This window comes from Trachymyrmex cornetzi, unplaced genomic scaffold (genome assembly GCF_001594075.2).
Source record: "Trachymyrmex cornetzi isolate Tcor2-1 unplaced genomic scaffold, Tcor1.1 scaffold223, whole genome shotgun sequence".
NCBI lineage: Eukaryota > Metazoa > Arthropoda > Insecta > Hymenoptera > Formicidae > Trachymyrmex > Trachymyrmex cornetzi.
The window spans coordinates 1191413-1209908 of record NW_017296881.1 but is presented as its reverse complement, the minus strand read 5'-3'; the positions used below and the strand labels follow the sequence as shown (position 1 = coordinate 1209908).

At 34.6% G+C, this 18496-nt stretch overlaps 2 protein-coding genes across 2 annotated transcripts in view; one reads left to right on the top strand and one right to left on the bottom strand.

The window, feature by feature from the left end:
• Positions 1 to 3727: 3727 nt before the first annotated feature.
• LOC108760249 (synaptic vesicle glycoprotein 2B) lies at positions 3728 to 10870 on the top strand. Its single transcript, XM_018506071.1, has 10 exons — positions 3728 to 3935; positions 7283 to 7351; positions 7500 to 7661; positions 8011 to 8173; positions 8249 to 8370; positions 8516 to 8754; positions 8841 to 9022; positions 9417 to 9712; positions 9866 to 10153; positions 10368 to 10870. The coding sequence occupies exons 1-10, from the start codon at positions 3899 to 3901 to the stop codon at positions 10412 to 10414; spliced, it is 1605 nt and encodes a 534-aa protein (XP_018361573.1). The 5' UTR covers positions 3728 to 3898; the 3' UTR covers positions 10415 to 10870.
• A 6834-nt stretch (positions 10871 to 17704) lies between these two features.
• Positions 17705 to 18496, bottom strand: part of LOC108760151 (Daughters against dpp) — a 50214-nt gene continuing 49422 nt past the window's right edge. The window contains exon 6 of the mRNA XM_018505956.1: positions 17705 to 17934. Coding sequence (XP_018361458.1) covers positions 17705 to 17934 — 230 coding nt within the window. The remainder of the gene's footprint in view (positions 17935 to 18496) is intronic.

Here is an 18496-nt window from a genome sequence, read left to right as displayed (position 1 = left end):
CCCTCCCCTCCGCAGTCAGTAAATAGTCGTAAAAAGCACGTGAAGTGAAAATAAATTACACATGCGTATTGAGTAAACGCTGGTAAACGTATTTCACGTGCTTTTTACGATTATTTACTGACTGTCAAGAGGGATAAGGATAGTTTCGGCCCATTTTTACAAGAGTTTTAAAGCGATAATTATTTTGTTTTACTCAAATTCTTTTTAATTACAAATGATATGCAAAAAACATTAACGTCATTTCTCGCTTACGACGTCATGATCTTATATGGCCGAGGCGATTATAATTTAGGAATCTTTATATTAACTTTCATACAGTAATGGAAAGACTGAAAGAGAGAATAATTTTAGCAACTTTTGTTAAAAGAATCATATACGAATATCATATATATGCCCATATTTCCACCAACGTAGATTAACTTTAACCCTTATCGTACCATCTACAATTTGGTGCCTCATCCATATCATCAAGGGTCACTTCAAATCTCTTCGCTTTTTCACCTCTTCAAAATAATTCAAAAAATCTCTAAAAATTCACCAACATACTTTCAACTTTCTAGAATAAATATTGACTCTTTATTTTGGAAAATAATAAAATGTAGTATAATTTATAATTTATAAAGATTCAAAGAAACTTGCACGAACAGGAATCGCTCGATCACTGGTTACCCATATTAGTACGGTAAGGGTTAAATCTCGGTTCAATTTACTCTTCGTCTTTTTCTAATCTTTAGAACTAGAAAAAGACGAAGAGTAAGTTGGACTGAGATTAAAGTTAATCTACATTGGTGAAAACGGGCATTAGTCTTTTTATTGCCATATGAAATGTCGCATATATATGTATATATATACATATATATATATATATGAAATAAATATCATATACTGCGTGTGTGTGTGCGCGCACGCCCGCGCGATGATCCAGCGATAGATGAAACTGTAGAATTATATAATCATATATTTTTACTGTTATAGTTGCTACTTTTATAACATTTTCAGTATGCACGCGCATACACACACACATACACAAGTGCAAACTCATGTAAACAAATGAACAAACGAAAATTTCAATAAAAGATACTTTCAAATGTCTCTAACTCAGAAACTAGAAATAATGACGTTTCGCCCACTGAGATTTTTAATGAAAGATGCAAGAACATATATCACAAGTTGAAGCAAATTAACTGAAAGCGTTTTCTTCATATAAATCATGTGGAATCCGTTAGTTGTATTTTACTTTTATTCTTTAAATACGTTGTATATAGATATACTTTTATGTATTTAACAAAAAATAAATATTTATTAAATTATTATTCTTTTCAGCAATTTACTTTATAAATTATATCTATGTACTTAAAATACAGTTGATTTGCAGTAATTACAGTTAATTAATTATAGTTATGGCAATGAGCCGTTAATATTAGGAATTATATATCAACATAATTGCGCGCGAGTGCCGTTTTGTCATCTCAAAAGATCCCTAAATACTGACTCTGCAATGTCAATATCTCTGATTCCATAACAAATATGTCATGTAAATATGTTATGAAATCGTGTCAATATAAAAGGTGTTCACATTTTGAATTGTGAATTTTTTGTTCTCTATAACGAATATTGTAACTTATAGCGACAATTGAACTGAACATCGATCTAATTCTCAGGTCAATGAACATTAATTTAATTCTTCGCTCTTCAAGGGTTTCTGGTCCTTTTAATGAAAGAAGAACCGCACCCAAGACAAACATTCTTGTAATTGCTCGCGTCGTTCCGGCTGACACCTATTGTACGCGTACACACCTTCTTGTTATTAACTCTTGTTATAACTTTACGATATGTTTAAGGATGGGTAACGTTAGCTGTAACAAGAATTCAAAGAACTTCAGAAATAACATTTTTTCTAAATTCTTTGGAATCTTACTTGAAAATGTGAAAATAATTGAGCTAGTTTTGAAAAATGAGTGGCTCAATTTTTAATCTTTAAGAGTGAGATTCACTCTAAAAGTAACTCTAAAAGAACGTATTTTAATCACAGATACACACACACACACACATTAAAGCAATTAATTGATTAAGCACATAAGAGGTTCCTTTTTACTTCATTAAAAATTAATTTTAGCACATTAATTTCAAAAACAAAGAAAATAATTGTTTGATTAGTTAAGTAATCTATGTTTGGTATTTAGGTTAACGAAAATAAATATATATATTTAAAAATGATTCTAAACAACTGTCTCATTTTTTATTGTTAGTTTTTAGGGTTAAATTATAATATAAATTTAATCAAAAACCTATAATATTAAACATGAGTTTTCTTATTTATAAGTAATATACAAATATGTTAGAATACATACTTAAATACAGTTATTTTAGAAAAAAAAATTTTTGTCGCATATTTGCTTAATATGAGCAATTTACACCATATAAAACATACAATTTTTGCGGAAGATTAAATACGAATTCTTACGAATGCAGTCTCTCTTACATAAATGCTACAAAACATTCTGAGGCTTTTAAAACGTAAACTTTAATCATTACATTTGACGTTATGGAGTATTCTAGTGGTCAATAATAATGAAGTCCGCCAGAGCATCTCTTTGTGCAAGTTTCAGAGATAAAGAGCGCTCACAAAAGAAAAGTAGCGAGCGTATCGCGCTCAAAACGAGAGATTGCGATCATAAGTTCTTTATATTAAAATATTCACCGTTGGTGGTCGTCGTGGGGCAATTTGATTCACTTGTAATTACAGCAAATATTGCCAGACCGATCATGTGAGAATTAACTTTTCCGTCTGACAGGTTCTCCAGCAGCTTCTCGACGCAATGGCAAACTGAGAGATTACAAGTTAATTAAACAAATCTATCGTCTGTTCTACCGAAAGTCGGCATATTCTCATTGCTGCGTATCTCTTAATTCTAGGTCTTTGTGATTTATGCTACACGACACACATACACGGAGAGTCACGTAACAGGTGTATCTATTTTTAGGAATCTCATTTAGAATATTTAGATCATTAACCTATCGATGTGTGAAAAAAAGCAGCGAGATTCAAGAGAACGTTTGTAAATTAATTTAAAATTGATTGTAAATGTGAGATCACACATAAAATTCCACTTTCTCATCAATTTCATTGATTTAAGCAAATAACTTTTTTGTTCCAAGTAAGAAATACTATTTTAATGTAAAATAATAAGAAATTTTATTTAAAATTAAATTTGATATACTACCGAAAATAAAAAGAAAGTTTTTGTATGTTATATATTCTACCTCTTTTCATTACGTTCTATATAAACTTTGATCATTTTTATAATAGTTCTTTTAATGTATATTGTAAACTATAACACTTTCATAAAAAAAAGAGTTTTCAGAGCTTAATCCTTGCGAATAAATAAATTACATACATGCGTCTTCGAGTCAGTAATAATAAAAAAATATTTGATAATTGCATTAAATAAATAAATAATTTAGTGTTAGATTGGATTTTTACAACGTTGCGCAAGAGTTGCGTCACATATTCTATTACAAGCACGTTTACAATAGATATTAGTAACAGATAATTATTACTGCGACGCAGGTGCATTCGTATGGAATAACGGACTAGCGATCCCCAATTGTGCGAGCGGTACGATAAGTGGGGAAGAATTTTCGGATTGCGCCTACTCGCGCGATCGCGCTCCCGCTCGCGAAGAAGGTAATATTTAAAGCGCCGCGACGAGCGGCACCGATCGATACGTTGATCTATCATCAACGAGTGACGCCGTGACGGTCTAAGGGAGGCCACCGGCGTTTCTGTACCACCCACGATCGACAGTCGCAGATTAGGCTTCTTTGTAACCGACTTGACTGCCGTAGCTGCTTCTGGTTCTGGAAATTTTTTTAGGCGCACCATCTCCACTGCACCATGGTCAGCCGTATCTCCACCATTTCTCTTACAATAGGTCAGTCTTGTATTCAGAATATTTTCAACGACATCCAATATCTAAAAAGTAACGCAATCGAAAGGTTTGCATCGCAAGCTAAATAAATATTATGCATTTTAAAATAATTTTTTAAGATCGGAAACTTTAAAATTTCTGTGGACTTTTTCCTACAACGCTAAAGAGAGATTAATCGTAGAATTGAGATTAAACTTGGAACGTTTTAACGATACAGTGAGACTTCAGTGGAGCGCGCTTCAATACAACGCGATTATAGGACGGGAATTGAAATCTATTTTTCATTCATTTTCTCGTTTGGCACGAATTTGTGAGATGTCTTTGGGTTTCGCCAACTGATTTAAATCTGGTTCTTTAAAATTGCTGTTGCCTTCCCATTTTGTCGCTTCCGCTTGGCGCCAAGTTTTCGGTCTGCTTTTTTACACGAGCAAAAAAATAAATACCAAGGAAACCTAAATATATTTTTCAACAGAAAAATCTCTCTTTAACTTTTCTCATTATCATCGCACAATCTAACACACATATCTAAATATTATTACATACTCTGTAAATGATTGACTTACTGCTTATATAGAGTTATTACAATATTTTCATTTCCAGAGCTTGTTTCAAAATATTCCATTGCGTTAGAGTCATAAGTCATAAAATAAAATATTGCAAGCCATAATATAATCGTTGCGGCATGAATTCCGCTGAAATGGCAAAAAGCAATTACTCCTCTACTTATTACTGTAACTTGCCACTTTATGTGTAATCATTCGATTAAAATCCGGCAAAGTTCTTTATCGGACGTACGTGCCACTTAATCTTACGTCGCTTCACAGCAAATGATATCAAAATCGTCATTTTGATGTTAAAATTACATTTTTAATGCCTCAACGACATCAAAATGACGACATGAGTAGAATTGATATTAATTTGCACTGTACATTTACGCATGTAAGTTTTCGAGAGAAAAGCGCTAAAATATTTTTCTGAAGACAGTTTAATTAACCATGACAAATTGCCATTGCATTTTTCTCGCGGAGAATAATAGCAGAAAAATTTACGTATTCCACTCATTCCACAATGATTGTATCCGTAAGATAATTGAATTTAAAAAAAATTCAGTCCACAAAAGCTAGCTTTTACGTCAACACGGCGCAACATACTGATTTACGTTTGCATCAAAACAATCGGAAAATAACACTACTTGCACGAGACGAATACGTGCAGTTCACTAGAAAAAATATGATGAAATAAAGATGAGTCCTACAGTAATTTCGCTCGAAGACGTTTCATATTTTCACGTCTTTATCCGAAAAGCTCCTCGAAGTCTTTAACAAATAGAATCAGCGTTAGAACGATATTCAAGAATAATCACGCTACGTTCACTTACGACTCTAACGTTGATCTAAGCAAATTGTCAATCAGAATTTTACGATGACAACAAAGCGTGGAAATTTTCTTGAACAAACTTGGGAAATGTTTGAGCAATGACACAATAATGCATCTCTTGCTCGTGACATATATTTATTAACTGTTCTTGATGCAACACGTGTTGATTCAACAGAATTAATGAACTCGTTCGCTACACTTTTGACGTTACGTAGCGGCGTTTTTTTTTTCTACCGTTTGCAATATTGAGATATTCTTCTTGATACAATTCTCATACATAGAAAGAATATATTTTGCTGAAGAATTAAAAAATTTACGTAGATACAGATATAAAAATAATTTTATTGAAAATAATTAGTAGATGCTCAAACATAATGAACAATGCAAAAAGTTTTGACATTCTAACAATTAATACGAACGTCCAATAATTACTTTTATATAGTCTACCAAAATTAATATGAAAATAAAAATAGTTTTATGTGTGTGGCTATAAGAATAAATCAAACATAAATAAATTGTCTACATGCGCTTTTGTGATAAAAAACAAAAAAATTATATACCAGGTCGGTATTTAGCTAAATTTTTAGCAAAACTGTTTTTTTTCATATATAATTCCGGAGAAAGAAAGAGAGAAAGAGAGAAGGAGAAGGAGAGAGAAAGAGAGAGATTTGACAAACTCATTCGCCGCTGATATTACGTAGTATGTTTCTTTTTTGATCGCAACGTCGAAATGTTCCTATTGACGCAATTAATTTCAGAAGGATTTAATTAGCTCATTTTGTGCATATTTAACATTGATTATCGGTATCACTGCATCAATTAGTAAGTCAGAAGCAAACCACCATAATTCTGTTAGTCCGCGTAAATCTTATTATCTTCTCCCCCTACTCCAAGTTAATATCTTCGCATACACGCGCCTAGATGATATTGTTTACAATAGTTTGATAGGAAAATAACTGAATAATGAAAGGAAACCGCCGTTATGCACTTTGCAGTCAATTGCGGTGATGCACAACTTTTCCAAGATTACAGATTATCGTACATTATACTAATTTATAAAAAATGTTTTTTTTATTACTTTGGGCCAGACAAGTTTTTTTATACACTCTTAGATGCTGAAAACGATGCTGCGAGCCAGATTTCAGCATAAGAAATTCTTATCAATCGATATTGCGCTTAATTAATGAAGACAATAATACGTACACGCACTTGTCATCCGATAACTATTGACGTCTATCTATTTACTTAACTCCAATCAGTGTAACAAAAAGTTGATACACTAATTTCAATAATACTTTGATGTTTCTTTGCGAAATGGCATAGTGAAAATACGCATCTTTATCACAAGAGATACGGCTAAGGTTGAATGAATCACGTCGACGTTACAAAATGCACATTGTTTTAATTTCACAAATTTGCGTAAAGATGTATGGCGTAGGAAAATTTTGGCGCGCGTAATCAATTTATACGTGCATGGCATATCGCAAAATTTTGCCACTCTATCAATGAAACGAAATATAAATGGTAACTATTTTTTGTTCGGATATTGCACGTGTTTTCACGGGAATTTGTACGGTGTACGTGAATGCGATATAGTTTGAATTACGTGTTTACAGCGTGAATTACAGATATTTCAGACATTTTATTACGTAAAGAAATTTTTCCAATTTAAAAAAATTAATATTAAGATTAGAAACAGGACCGCTTATATGAATACATCGTAAGTAAGAGAAGTATTTACTATTACGGTCAAAGTTAAATGTTGGAACAATACATCTGTATATGTATTTTTAAATAAATTTATCTTAGATATATAACTGGGCACTAATTACTTACAACAATTAAACTGAAATTAAATATTATTATTTAGGCGCAATCTTAAATGGTGTATCCAATTTTAGACATTTTGCATTGTTATAAGTACCGTTATCAGAGAAAATTTCTCGATGAATAAAATTATTTTGGCTTTTTAGAGAAGGAGACTAAGGATCATGGGACCAAGGAAGATACCGCAGATTTTGAGAAAGCCATGGAAATATGCGGTAAATCATTGTGAAAGAGCATTTTATTGTAAAATAATACATAAAAAATTCAAAAAAATATTAGAAATATATAAATAATATTATAAATAATATAAATAGTCACGCAATTTTGAAGATTCTTATTAAAATTTGCTATAATCATTCATAGGTAATGGAAGATATCAATATACTTTGCTGCTGGTTTGCGGCGTGATGTTTATCTGCGTCGGCTGCCAATTTGGGGCGAGCGCGTATATTCTACCGTCAGCCGAATGTGATCTAAAGATGAAATCCGAAGAGAAAGGGCTGTTAAATGTCGCCTTTCTTACAGGTAAATTTTTTTAACACAACATTTCACGTGCCCCTTAGACGGTCCACTCAAATTTTTGTGTTAGTTTGACACAAAGTATGTTAGAAAGTAACATAAAAATATTATGCAAAAAAATTAATACAAAAAGTGTAACACTAACAGTCATTTTTGTCATTTTCATTATATAACGCTTAAAAGATAATCTTTTTTGAGTTGTGTGAATTTTGATGAAATTCTCTTTTAATAATGGTAATGTTTACGTAACTCATAGTGATAATTTGAAAATCACATTTTCTGAGTCGTGTTACTTTCGAAGTAAAGGAACGCTACAGATATATTATTTAATGGAATTACACATGTTCAATCGCAGGCTCGGTGTTCAGCGCACTTTTCTGGGGAGTCTTCGCAGGTGTCTATGGAAGAAGAAATATTCTGCTGATAACTCTCTTTGGCGATAGTATCGTTACGCTGATCACGAGTTTCTTGCAAAATATTGAGCTGCTGTTTGCGTTCAGAGTTATAAGCGGATTCTTGTAAGTACAATAACGGCAAATGTGTAGCATGTTTTAATCGTGCTTTCGTATGATTTTTTTTTTTGTTACTTTTAGAATGGGCGGACCCGGTTCCTTAGTATATATGTACCTCGGCGAATCCCACGCGGAAAGGTACAGAGCGAAGAGTATCTGTTACCTAGGCTTTTTCTTCACTCTAGCTTGGTTAATATTGCCTGGTAATAACTCTTTTCTTTAAATTATCGATAAAGAAGAACCTAGAATTCCTTTCTTTAAAAATGCTCTATTCATATAAACAATTAAATGTATCATAATAACAGAATATATGAAAGCCAATATTAACTTATGGATTTGTTCATTCAGGTTTAGCATGGATAATAATACCATTGCCGATATCCTTCAATTTTTACGGCATTCAGTATAATTCTTGGAGATTATTCCTTGGCGCTATCAGCGTACCAACTTTCATTGTTGCCGTCATAACTTTCATGTATCCGGAAACTCCGAAATTTTTGGTGTCGCAAGGCAGGACTGACGAAGCTCTCGCGATTCTTCAAACAATTTATGCGGTGAATACAGGACGTGATAAGAGCGAGTTTCCGGTAAGTATCACAGGGAAAAATAATTTTTATTTTTCAAAATAGCATTATCAGAATCAACTGCTGATGACGTCATGTATCTTTATTAGGTAAAGGAACTTCTCTCCGATGCCGTGTTCGAAGTAGAAAAGGACAAGGCGCCTTTGTCTTCGTCGGACATGCTGATGAAATTGTTGAAAAATATTTGGTGGCAATTGCGCACAACTGCAACGCCACCTATCTTAAAATACGCTTCTCTCTTGTGGATAATTTATTTTACGAATATGTTTGGGTAAGTATTTTTAATTTTTTAATTTTTGTGAAAGAGTCGTATCTTTAATATATTCTCTTTAAAAAGCACTTAACGAGAGAATTATGTAATTTCGTATAAAATATTATCAATGAAAAAAGGATTCCTATATCCCAACTGATAACAAGCTATATAGATATTATTAATCGTTATTTTAACGTTAAATTGACATTATATAAAGACGTTACTTGACCACAAATAACGTCAACTTGTTTGCTAAGATATTAAACTCACTTTCTCTTCTTATTTTTATATTGTTATTTTTGGCACAAAGTTATAATCAAGAATTTAACTGTTATATAAATAAAGTATTACTTAATAAAAAAATATTATATATGTATGTATTTTCTATCATTGTCATCGGTCATTTGTGTAGGTATTATGCCTTTAATCTCTGGCAACCGGAATTGTTTAATCGCTTCGAGAACTATCATCAATCGCATCCGAATGTATCCGTGACGGTCTGCGAACTAATACGTGAGTCGCAGACGTTAAATCACACTGTTCCAGAGGAATCACTCCCGTTTTTAACAAACGAAGACACTACGGAATGCAAGCCGAACATAGATGAACGGGTGTTCATTAATTCTGTGACAATCAACGCCGTTTGCTTATTCGGCAATGTCGCCTCTGGATATCTAGCAAATAGAGTCGGTCGTCGTACAATGCCAGGTAAGAATTATCTTTAATGTGAATAGAGGAGTTTTTTTTTAAGTAATACAGTGTCGTTTAGTAAATCTATTTGAAATTAGCATTATCTACAATTTTTTTCTCTTTATCTCTTTTTAACGAGAATAAGATTCCGACGGTTTCTTCTCCCTTTAGTGACCACAATGATGGTAGCTGGCATCGCTAGCTTCGGTATGTACTTCGTGAGATCCTCGCTGCAGATCCTTGTAACTGCCTGCGTGTTCACTCTGATGGCAGCCACGGCGAATTTCGTGATTACCAGCGTTGCGGTCGACATCTTTCCTACGCACGTGTCCGCCGCCGCGGTGTCCATGATGGTGTGCTTGGGAAGGTTCGGCGCGGTGACGAGTAATCTCGCGTTCGGCATGCTGCTGGATCTCAGCTGCGAGATCCCTATATTCCTGGTGGCTGGTGTCACCACATGTAAGTACAATGTCCGTCTCAGAAAATATTTGGATACCTACGTAAAATCAATATTGCTCAGAGGACCGATTTTATGTTGATTTTTTATTGTTGAACTTTACTGAACGGCTTTCCTAAAACTTGGATCTAACGGATAGAATAACTTAATGATGTTCAAATAAAAAATAAAAAGTCCACGATTAGATAAAAAAAATGAATAATTGATTGTTTTCAGTTGGCGGATTGTTATGCTTCCTGATACCGAGTAAGGAAAAGAAATAAATGTCGACGCTCTCCAGGAAGAAACAGATATGTTAAATTTAGGAAGAGAACAATCTGAAGTATTTCGAATGAAGTGTTACGTGTTAGAGTTATGGCGCACAGAAAACGTAATTAAGCAGTAAAATGCATTAAAACGTAAGCAGTAAACAAATCAATATTTTTTATTTGCTATTGCTTACGTTATTGCCTTACATGATCTCTACTGTGATTAATTGATTCATTTACTGCTTACGTTTTACTACCTTATGTTTTTCTGTGTGCCATCGTTGTTATTTTTTTTTACCAAATATGCGATTTGCGAAGTTTGGAATACGAAAGAGTGCCCACTGTAAATAATAAACATCGATATCGATAAGTTCTCGCGCGAAAAACCTATGCGTCCAGTTTTTATAATCGCGTGGTGCATTAAAACGTTCAGTGAGATTAGCATAATTTATTTCCATCAACTTATTCTGAGAAAAAGCGCAAATTTATCGATATTTGTTTAATTACTAAAAATTAAATGACAAATCGTCCTTTAATCTGTCATAAATTTTATCGACTTGTCAATGACGATCTAATTTCACTGATCGACGATACACATTCCATATCGTTTTATTACTATCTGAACGTTTATCGATTAAGTCATTTGTAAATAATTATTTCAATATTTATTAATTCGTATGGTATATGCGTGTGGTATGTAGGTAATACGTTAATTGCCGCCACGTGTTCCGTGGCACACGTGGCAGATGTAACGAGCGATTCTTTGTCGCGATAATGTATAAGAATAGAAATAAAATGTATGACAGAGGGAAAAGGTATTTTAATTATCATGTACGAAAAAGTAGGGGCCAACCATTATCTGAAATACTTTACGTCAAACAGAGACAAACTAACGCACAGCAATTACGCACTAATCATTGTGTGACAAATGAAAGATACTTATCTGTAAGTTTCTAAACGAGTCGGATTAAGTATCGTTTCTTGGTAAGCCCCGCAGGAGTTTTAGGGTTTAATCACCTGATGTTTATGGTGCACCTATCGTGCATTAAAATTGCGTCCGTTCTTCATATATTACCAATAAATAATACTAGAGACCATATAGAAGTTTCTAAACTAGGAATCTATTATCGTCACGTTTTGTCAATATTAAATTATTTTTTTAATATTAAATTATTTCAACATCGTCTTAAGAAAAATTTCTTTTCACCAAAAATTTTTTTATAGCAAAATTATCAAGCTAAATTTCTCTTGCAAAAACGTTACGCGTTGTTTGTACAGTTATTTTTCCGCTGGAAAAAAATTAAAATAACCTACAGCGTAGTCGTTATATACATAATATCACTAGACACATAACATAATGTGTTAATAATGAGATTCGTTATTATTAAAGAGATACAAAGCAGGATGTGATGTTGGTGATTGATGATTAATAACACGTGGGATACAAATCTGCAATTTCGTATATTTGTTTTATTTCTTTTTCGTAAAAATGAGTGGAGAGAACTTCCTTGATCTTCGATATACGATCACGTTCGCTCAGTAAGCGTGTTATCTCGTTTCAGAATCGAATACAATGATATATTGAAAATAATATTATGAGTTCTCGGGAGTTACCTAATAATATCGTTATTTCGTTACGCTATTCGCACTTACTCTCGGTATCTGCTTTCTTTATTATTATTCGTCGTTTATTATTACTACCATTCGTTATTATTGTTATCGTCGTCGCCGACGTAATACATAATATATACATAGTATGTATAATATATATGCGTATGCGCGCGCGTGCGTACACATCTTATGTACAATATATACAGCAACGTTTGTTTTATCTCGATTCTTCGTTGTGCACTCCTTCCCCGCATCGATGTATAATATATAGCTTAGCGCCGAGACACTACCAGTGTCTCCAGATATATATATATTTTTTTATATACTTTTTTGTTGCGTATATTTTATTGCGCGTGATTCGAAAATGAGGAACCGCGATGCCTGATCGAAAGCTCTTTCATCCGTGAATATCAAAGCGAACAATGGTCTGCGCCCGTCGTGACTTAATTCCAAATTCGGAAGTCAAATAAAAAAATGAACGTCAATATTTGCATCGACGAATTTCGAAACTGTTGTTACAGCAAATAATTAACAAAATTATGTTCTAAAAAATAAAATATATTGTATAATTATTGTTTAAAGAATTTATATTCCAATATTAATTATTAATATTGAAAGATTTTATACTTTTCTTATTTTTTTTTTCATATCCAAACTAAAAATTTTTCGAAATACCATTATTATAAAAAATATCGATAATTTGTCGAGAATTTTTCTCAATCGAACGCAAGCAATTAGAAATGTTCTTCTTCTTAGGTCATTTTTTTCTTTAAGTTTCCAAATTCGTCGACGAGTTTGCGATAAAAATCGTTCGATCTTTAAAGAGACGATCACAATCGATAAATCATCTGCGATGGCGAAGAACAAATTTTTTATCAATTTCGCAAGATTACGATTTGAAGCGCACATTCGCGATTAGGAAAAATCTAAGTCGTCCGTATTATAAAGCGTGTCTCTCTACTCCCCGACTATTTGAACTTTTAAAAAGCACAGTATCTCGTGGTAAGGCACTATTCGTTTATTCGTTACATTCTAACGGGCTTAAAGTGTACCCCTAGAACGTAGGACACGGCAGGAATCGTCGAAATTCATCTATAGATTTATAAATTCAAAATCTTTTCTCTCTTGTTCTTTTTACTCAAAGTTCAGTCCATTTGGTGTATACTGTTAATTTCGAATGAAGAGGAGACAAGATCAATGAGTTTGGAAGGAGGAAAGATACGTGTATGAACCGAGGGGGTTTCCTCTTACTTTTCTTTCTTTTCCAAAAACGGAAATATCGTAATACCGATGCCGATGAAGCGCTTACAGTACTTATCTGTAACAGTAGTATTTACGGATACGCGTGATAACCGCTAATTGTCTCTCTCGTTCTAAACACTAATTAAATGTAAACAGTGAACGGCTATATAAAGGCACTATGTGTCACAGACGTAGGGTCCTTATAGGGAAATCAGCTGCCTTCATTCATTCATTTGCGTAATTTTACCTTTGGCTCGTCGTTCCATTTTACCTCCATCTACGAATATTTCCCGTGAAATTCCCCCCTCCCCCCCTCTCCCTCGGCAACCTCTATTTTATTGTCACGTATTTTTTTTCTCTCCGCGCAAATAAATTTTGAAATCAATTTCTGATCTTAATGATAAACCGTCAATTAAGTAAGACTCGAAGGCATCTAATCTCGCTAACGAGGAACTATCGTATTGCATGTTGTGTGTCTATGGTTTAAAGATTATTTAAACCTAGCCCACAGACACGTGGAGTGGTCGGTCGGCCGATAGCAGTTATGAATTAGTAGACGCTAGCAAACGGCTCTAATTGTCGTTCGGTCGTTAACATTAATGTTATTACTCTCTCGTTATTACTACTACTAGATAATAGCACGTCGCGTCGCCCGAGAGAAACGGTAACTCGTCGAACAAGTGGCCGGCTCTTTTATTGGCGAAAGCCAATCGTTCCGTTTGAGATAAATCTCACAACGAATAGGCGTAAGAATAAATTATTCTTAATCAGAAAGCTCAGTCTTGCTTGACGCGCTTCAGAAAAACAGTCATTTGCCGACGTAACAATCTCTCTCATTACGCGCGCGTGAAATAATAAAATTGATATTAATCTGTATCACATACAGATTAACTTTTACGTTAAAGAAAACATCGGATGAAAAATGTGTTAAAAAATTATTTATATATATATATATATATTTGAATATTATTTTTAGACAAAACAGTTCGCATTGATGATCACCGAAAATCAAGTAAATAAAAGATAATATATCAAGATTAAATGATTGAAAGACCAAAAAAGCGGATTGTAAAAAAAGGATAAACTAGCGAAGCGCGAAAGGATATCAAAGGAAAAAGAAAACAAAAGGAAGAGGTAGAGTGAAGAAGACAATCCATGCATTAGATGAATCTATGTTTTCTATGTTTCAGTCGAAATGCAAAAACGTTCCACGCAGTTTACGAATGTACACAACAGATGTATTTAGTCTTTCTTATTTGAAAAAAAGTCTTTATCGAAGATGTATATTACATTATTCACATCCGAACTTCCTTTTCCACTTAGATCAGTGTAGACTCGTGCTTTCGATCATTTTTACGACGCTACAAAAATTCACGAAAAATTATCAAGAAACCCGAAAGATTTCTCCGCACTTTATATTATGTACAGATACAATCTATAAGTAACACTTTTGTATCTACAGATGTTTCGAAAAAAAACGAAAGGTAGAGCAGTATGAAGAATGTCGACGAGATTGACAACGATACAGAAAACATAATTATAATAATAGCGTTCTATTAAAAATCATCCAAACAGACAGAAACGAAACTCTGCAAAATTTTAATGCACATGAGAGATAAAAGATTCGACAAAAAAAGAATACCATGAAATAAACTTATTTTCTTGCTTCTTTTTCCGATAATAATTCATTAAACAGATTTATTAAAGCGAGTTTGCTATTGGACTTTCTGTAAGCGTAGATGTTTTTTCTCCTTCAAAGTTTCGCGTTTTTTTTAGGAGGAGAGATTTATATTATACGATTTTTTTTCGCATTTTCGCGATCGTTTCTCTCTCGAAATTCTCAAGACGAAGGAGAAATCGCTCTCGCATTTATTGCGACGAGGCATGTCGCAGGGGAAGAAGACGCCCGAACGTCCCCGCAACGATATTTACGTCGTAGGACTGTCCTACCATTAATTTTAGAGTGCGCCTTCGTAAGTTCCTTTTTGTTCCTAACGTACGACGACCGCGACGGCTCTTTTGGATGCTTGAGCGCGATAAAACGAGCACAAAGAGGTACAAATATGAATCATTACGTATTTTGTATGCGTACGCGTAATATACGCCATGACGTAGATCTGCAAATCGACACGAATTACGTTCATTATCGTTAAACCAACTCCTCGCATCATATTACATTTTTCGTTAATTAATTAGTTCTTTTTTTATTTCTAAATTATTCCTATCGTATTTATACTGGTCGTCTTTTTTCGAATTATTGCAAATATAACATTATCATAATACGAATATAAGGATACGGACGTCGCTGACAAATATTAGTACCTCAAGCTCAAGACGGTAGGCTTAAATTACTTGTAATCGGATTCCCTTGAGGATACGAACGACGTGTCTGTCTCATAAATTGTCAAATGCAGCTCTTACATCGCGCGGATAGAGGCACGTAACAGCATTTCAAACGCATTCCAAGGCGGTGCGCACGTTCTTAATCGTGGCACAAGAGGCAAAGATGAACCTCGACCACAACAACGTGTTGGAGAACAGCGGGAAAAGAGACTACGAAAAGCAAACCGGAGTCGTCCAAAGCGAACAATCTGTCGGCGGACGTCCTCTCATTCCTCGTTACAATTATTTTCGCCGATGATCCAACTGTCACGCTCTCTTTCTCTCTCTCTCTCTCTCTCTCTCTCTCTCTCTCTCTCTCGCACACAACACACACACACACAGTTAGCTACCTATGAACATCTTTTTGTATACGTCTCTGTATACATATCAATATATAACATTTAAGCGGCGTATACGCATCACAATATATCGTTTCTCGTAGCTCTCAATCCGTTCAATTGTTATTACAAAGTAACGGCCACTTTTACGTCCGATAAAAGCGGTAGTACGAAAGTAAACTAATGGTCGAAAATAACGGGTCGATCAGTCGATTGTATATGTTGTGTATGTGTGTTTCATGTACGCATGTATGTGTTTTGTGTATCGTGTACTTGCGTGAATGAATACGTATGACTGGTACACGTTTATATCGTATGCATTTAGACATATTGTTCTGAACACCGTGTACGCTCTTTCCTTCTTTCAAATTCATTCGTATATTCTACAGAGTATGTAAAAAAATGTCCGTATATATGCGTCTCGTATATAATCCTCTTCAAGTTTCCGTACATCGGAAGTCAGCGAGGCGTGCATAGCTATATCTGGAAGAAAATAAAAAGCAACACAGAAGCCATCCTTCATCTCGGTCGAAATGTTTCGACGACTAGCGTGACTAATTGTAAGCTGAGAGATGATCCTCGTGAAACTATCAGCGATATCTCATTCCTCATTTCCGATGTACAGAATCTCCTCCGTTAATTAACCGTTATACGCGAACATCTCTCTCTCTCTCTCTCTCTCTCTCTCTCTCTCTCTCTCTCTCTCTGCTGTCTCGCTTGTTTCGTAATCGTAAAAAAAGGAAGAAAGAAAAGACTCGCGATCAAACTCTTATCACAGTACATCATCGTATTACTGTAGTATAAAGCTCCGAATGAGGAGACATAATTTTTTTTCTTTTTTCGTGCGAAACGAGCTTGGCACGTGGCGCACTTTTGTTTCCCGAGAGTACGCGCTGCACCAAGAAGGGAAGCTGGGAAGGCACAGTGTATGTACATGTACTATACGTATGTACAGCACCGAACGACGATCGGAGATAATACACCCGGGACTCGTGGCACGTCAATCGCTTTCAATTTTAAATCGATCACGCGACTATTCGATTCAGTACAGGTCCTCTCGCGACGTAGGACTCGCCATAGAACTTATGCTACTGTAGCAGCCACGATTCTTTCTCTCTCTCGAATTAAAATTAATAAACCAATTAATAAATATCTTATTAAATAAAAATTAATTCACGATATATAAAAACTCATCTCTCTCTCTCTCTCTCTCTCTCTCTCTCTCTCTCTCTCTCTCAATTTATATTTATATTATTACGTTACTTAAGACTCCGTTTCATTTTGTATATTTTTAACCTTCTTAAAATAATGCTATCTTAGAGAAAGTTTGCAATCTGTATAAAAACTTGTAAAGAAGATTGCACAATTAAAAAAATTTAAATATATATATCAAACATGATTAATATAGCATGATTATTTTTACAAAGTTCTAAATCTTTAACGTTTAATTTTAAACGTTAATTTATCTTTTTTGTCAATAACATAAGTTCTACGAAATGTAACGAGTTTACAAAAAAATTCATGATAAGTTTCTTTTTAACTTATCAAAAATTATCAAAGAACAGCTGGATGTTCAATTATTTTCTGTGCTATGTGTATTGGATAACTAAATTCTTTGTTTATTATTAAACAATAAATCCCTGCTGTTCTCTGAATTTTTTTGAACAACTGACAAAAGCGATTATCCAAAAAATATTTTTCAAATAATGATCATGAAATAGATACTCTCTATCTACGTACTGTTTATCCTCTCTGTTTCGTCGATGTTACTCTTTGCTTCATGCTTCATCTTTACGAGACTAAGAATTTTCCCTGCCATGTTGAATTCAGAATCCACGCGCGCGATTCGCGAGCTAGCGCGCGTAGACCATAAACGCAAGTGACTAGACCTACCGGAAGCCCGACTCTCTGCGCTTCCTCTGTCGGAAATTCTCACACGAATTTCGAGAATAGCATCGACGCCTAAGCGATCAGAGAATAAAATTAAAAAAGAAGAACTATGAATCAAACGCACGCATCATAATGATCCTAAGTCCCATTCGTGTAAGTCTCGATGTGAATCTCTCCGTTCATTCGCGCTCGATGAACACGCTCGCGAACGATCTCGTTCGTTTCCGTCTCTCATTCTATTGACGAAAGTGGAACGTGACGTTGTCCCTAAACGTATTATTTTAACGGCGTGTACTTTGGTAAGACTGCTGGGGTTGTTGGGACGACCCCGGCACGCGCCACTGGGGATCGCCCCCGGCGCACACACACGTGTTCTTTTTATTTATTATTAACACAGCTCTCGCTAGGACGGAGCTAAAGGCCACGGTCGCCGCATCATTATCACCGATCCTCCCCGAGAACAATGACGACGACGATGACGATGACGACGAGGAGGAGCAAGAGGCGCGAGTTGAAAACGGGACTTGACGATACTCTTCGGCCTGGCCAGCCTTGGGGATGATCACCTACACGGCGCCAGGAGCACCTCGAGCCAACACGGACAGGAAGTGACTTCCTGCCGCGAATACTTGGG

Excerpts from the sequence above, each read along its gene's own strand:
- LOC108760249 (XM_018506071.1), top strand. The coding sequence starts at position 3,899 with ATGGTCAGCCGTATCTCCACCATTTCTCTTACAATAG. Across the intron at positions 8,174-8,248 it reads AGAGTTATAAGCGGATTCTT|AATGGGCGGACCCGGTTCCT; the intron begins GTAAGTACAATA and ends TGTTACTTTTAG. Across the intron at positions 9,713-9,865 it reads CGGTCGTCGTACAATGCCAG|TGACCACAATGATGGTAGCT; the intron begins GTAAGAATTATC and ends TTCTCCCTTTAG.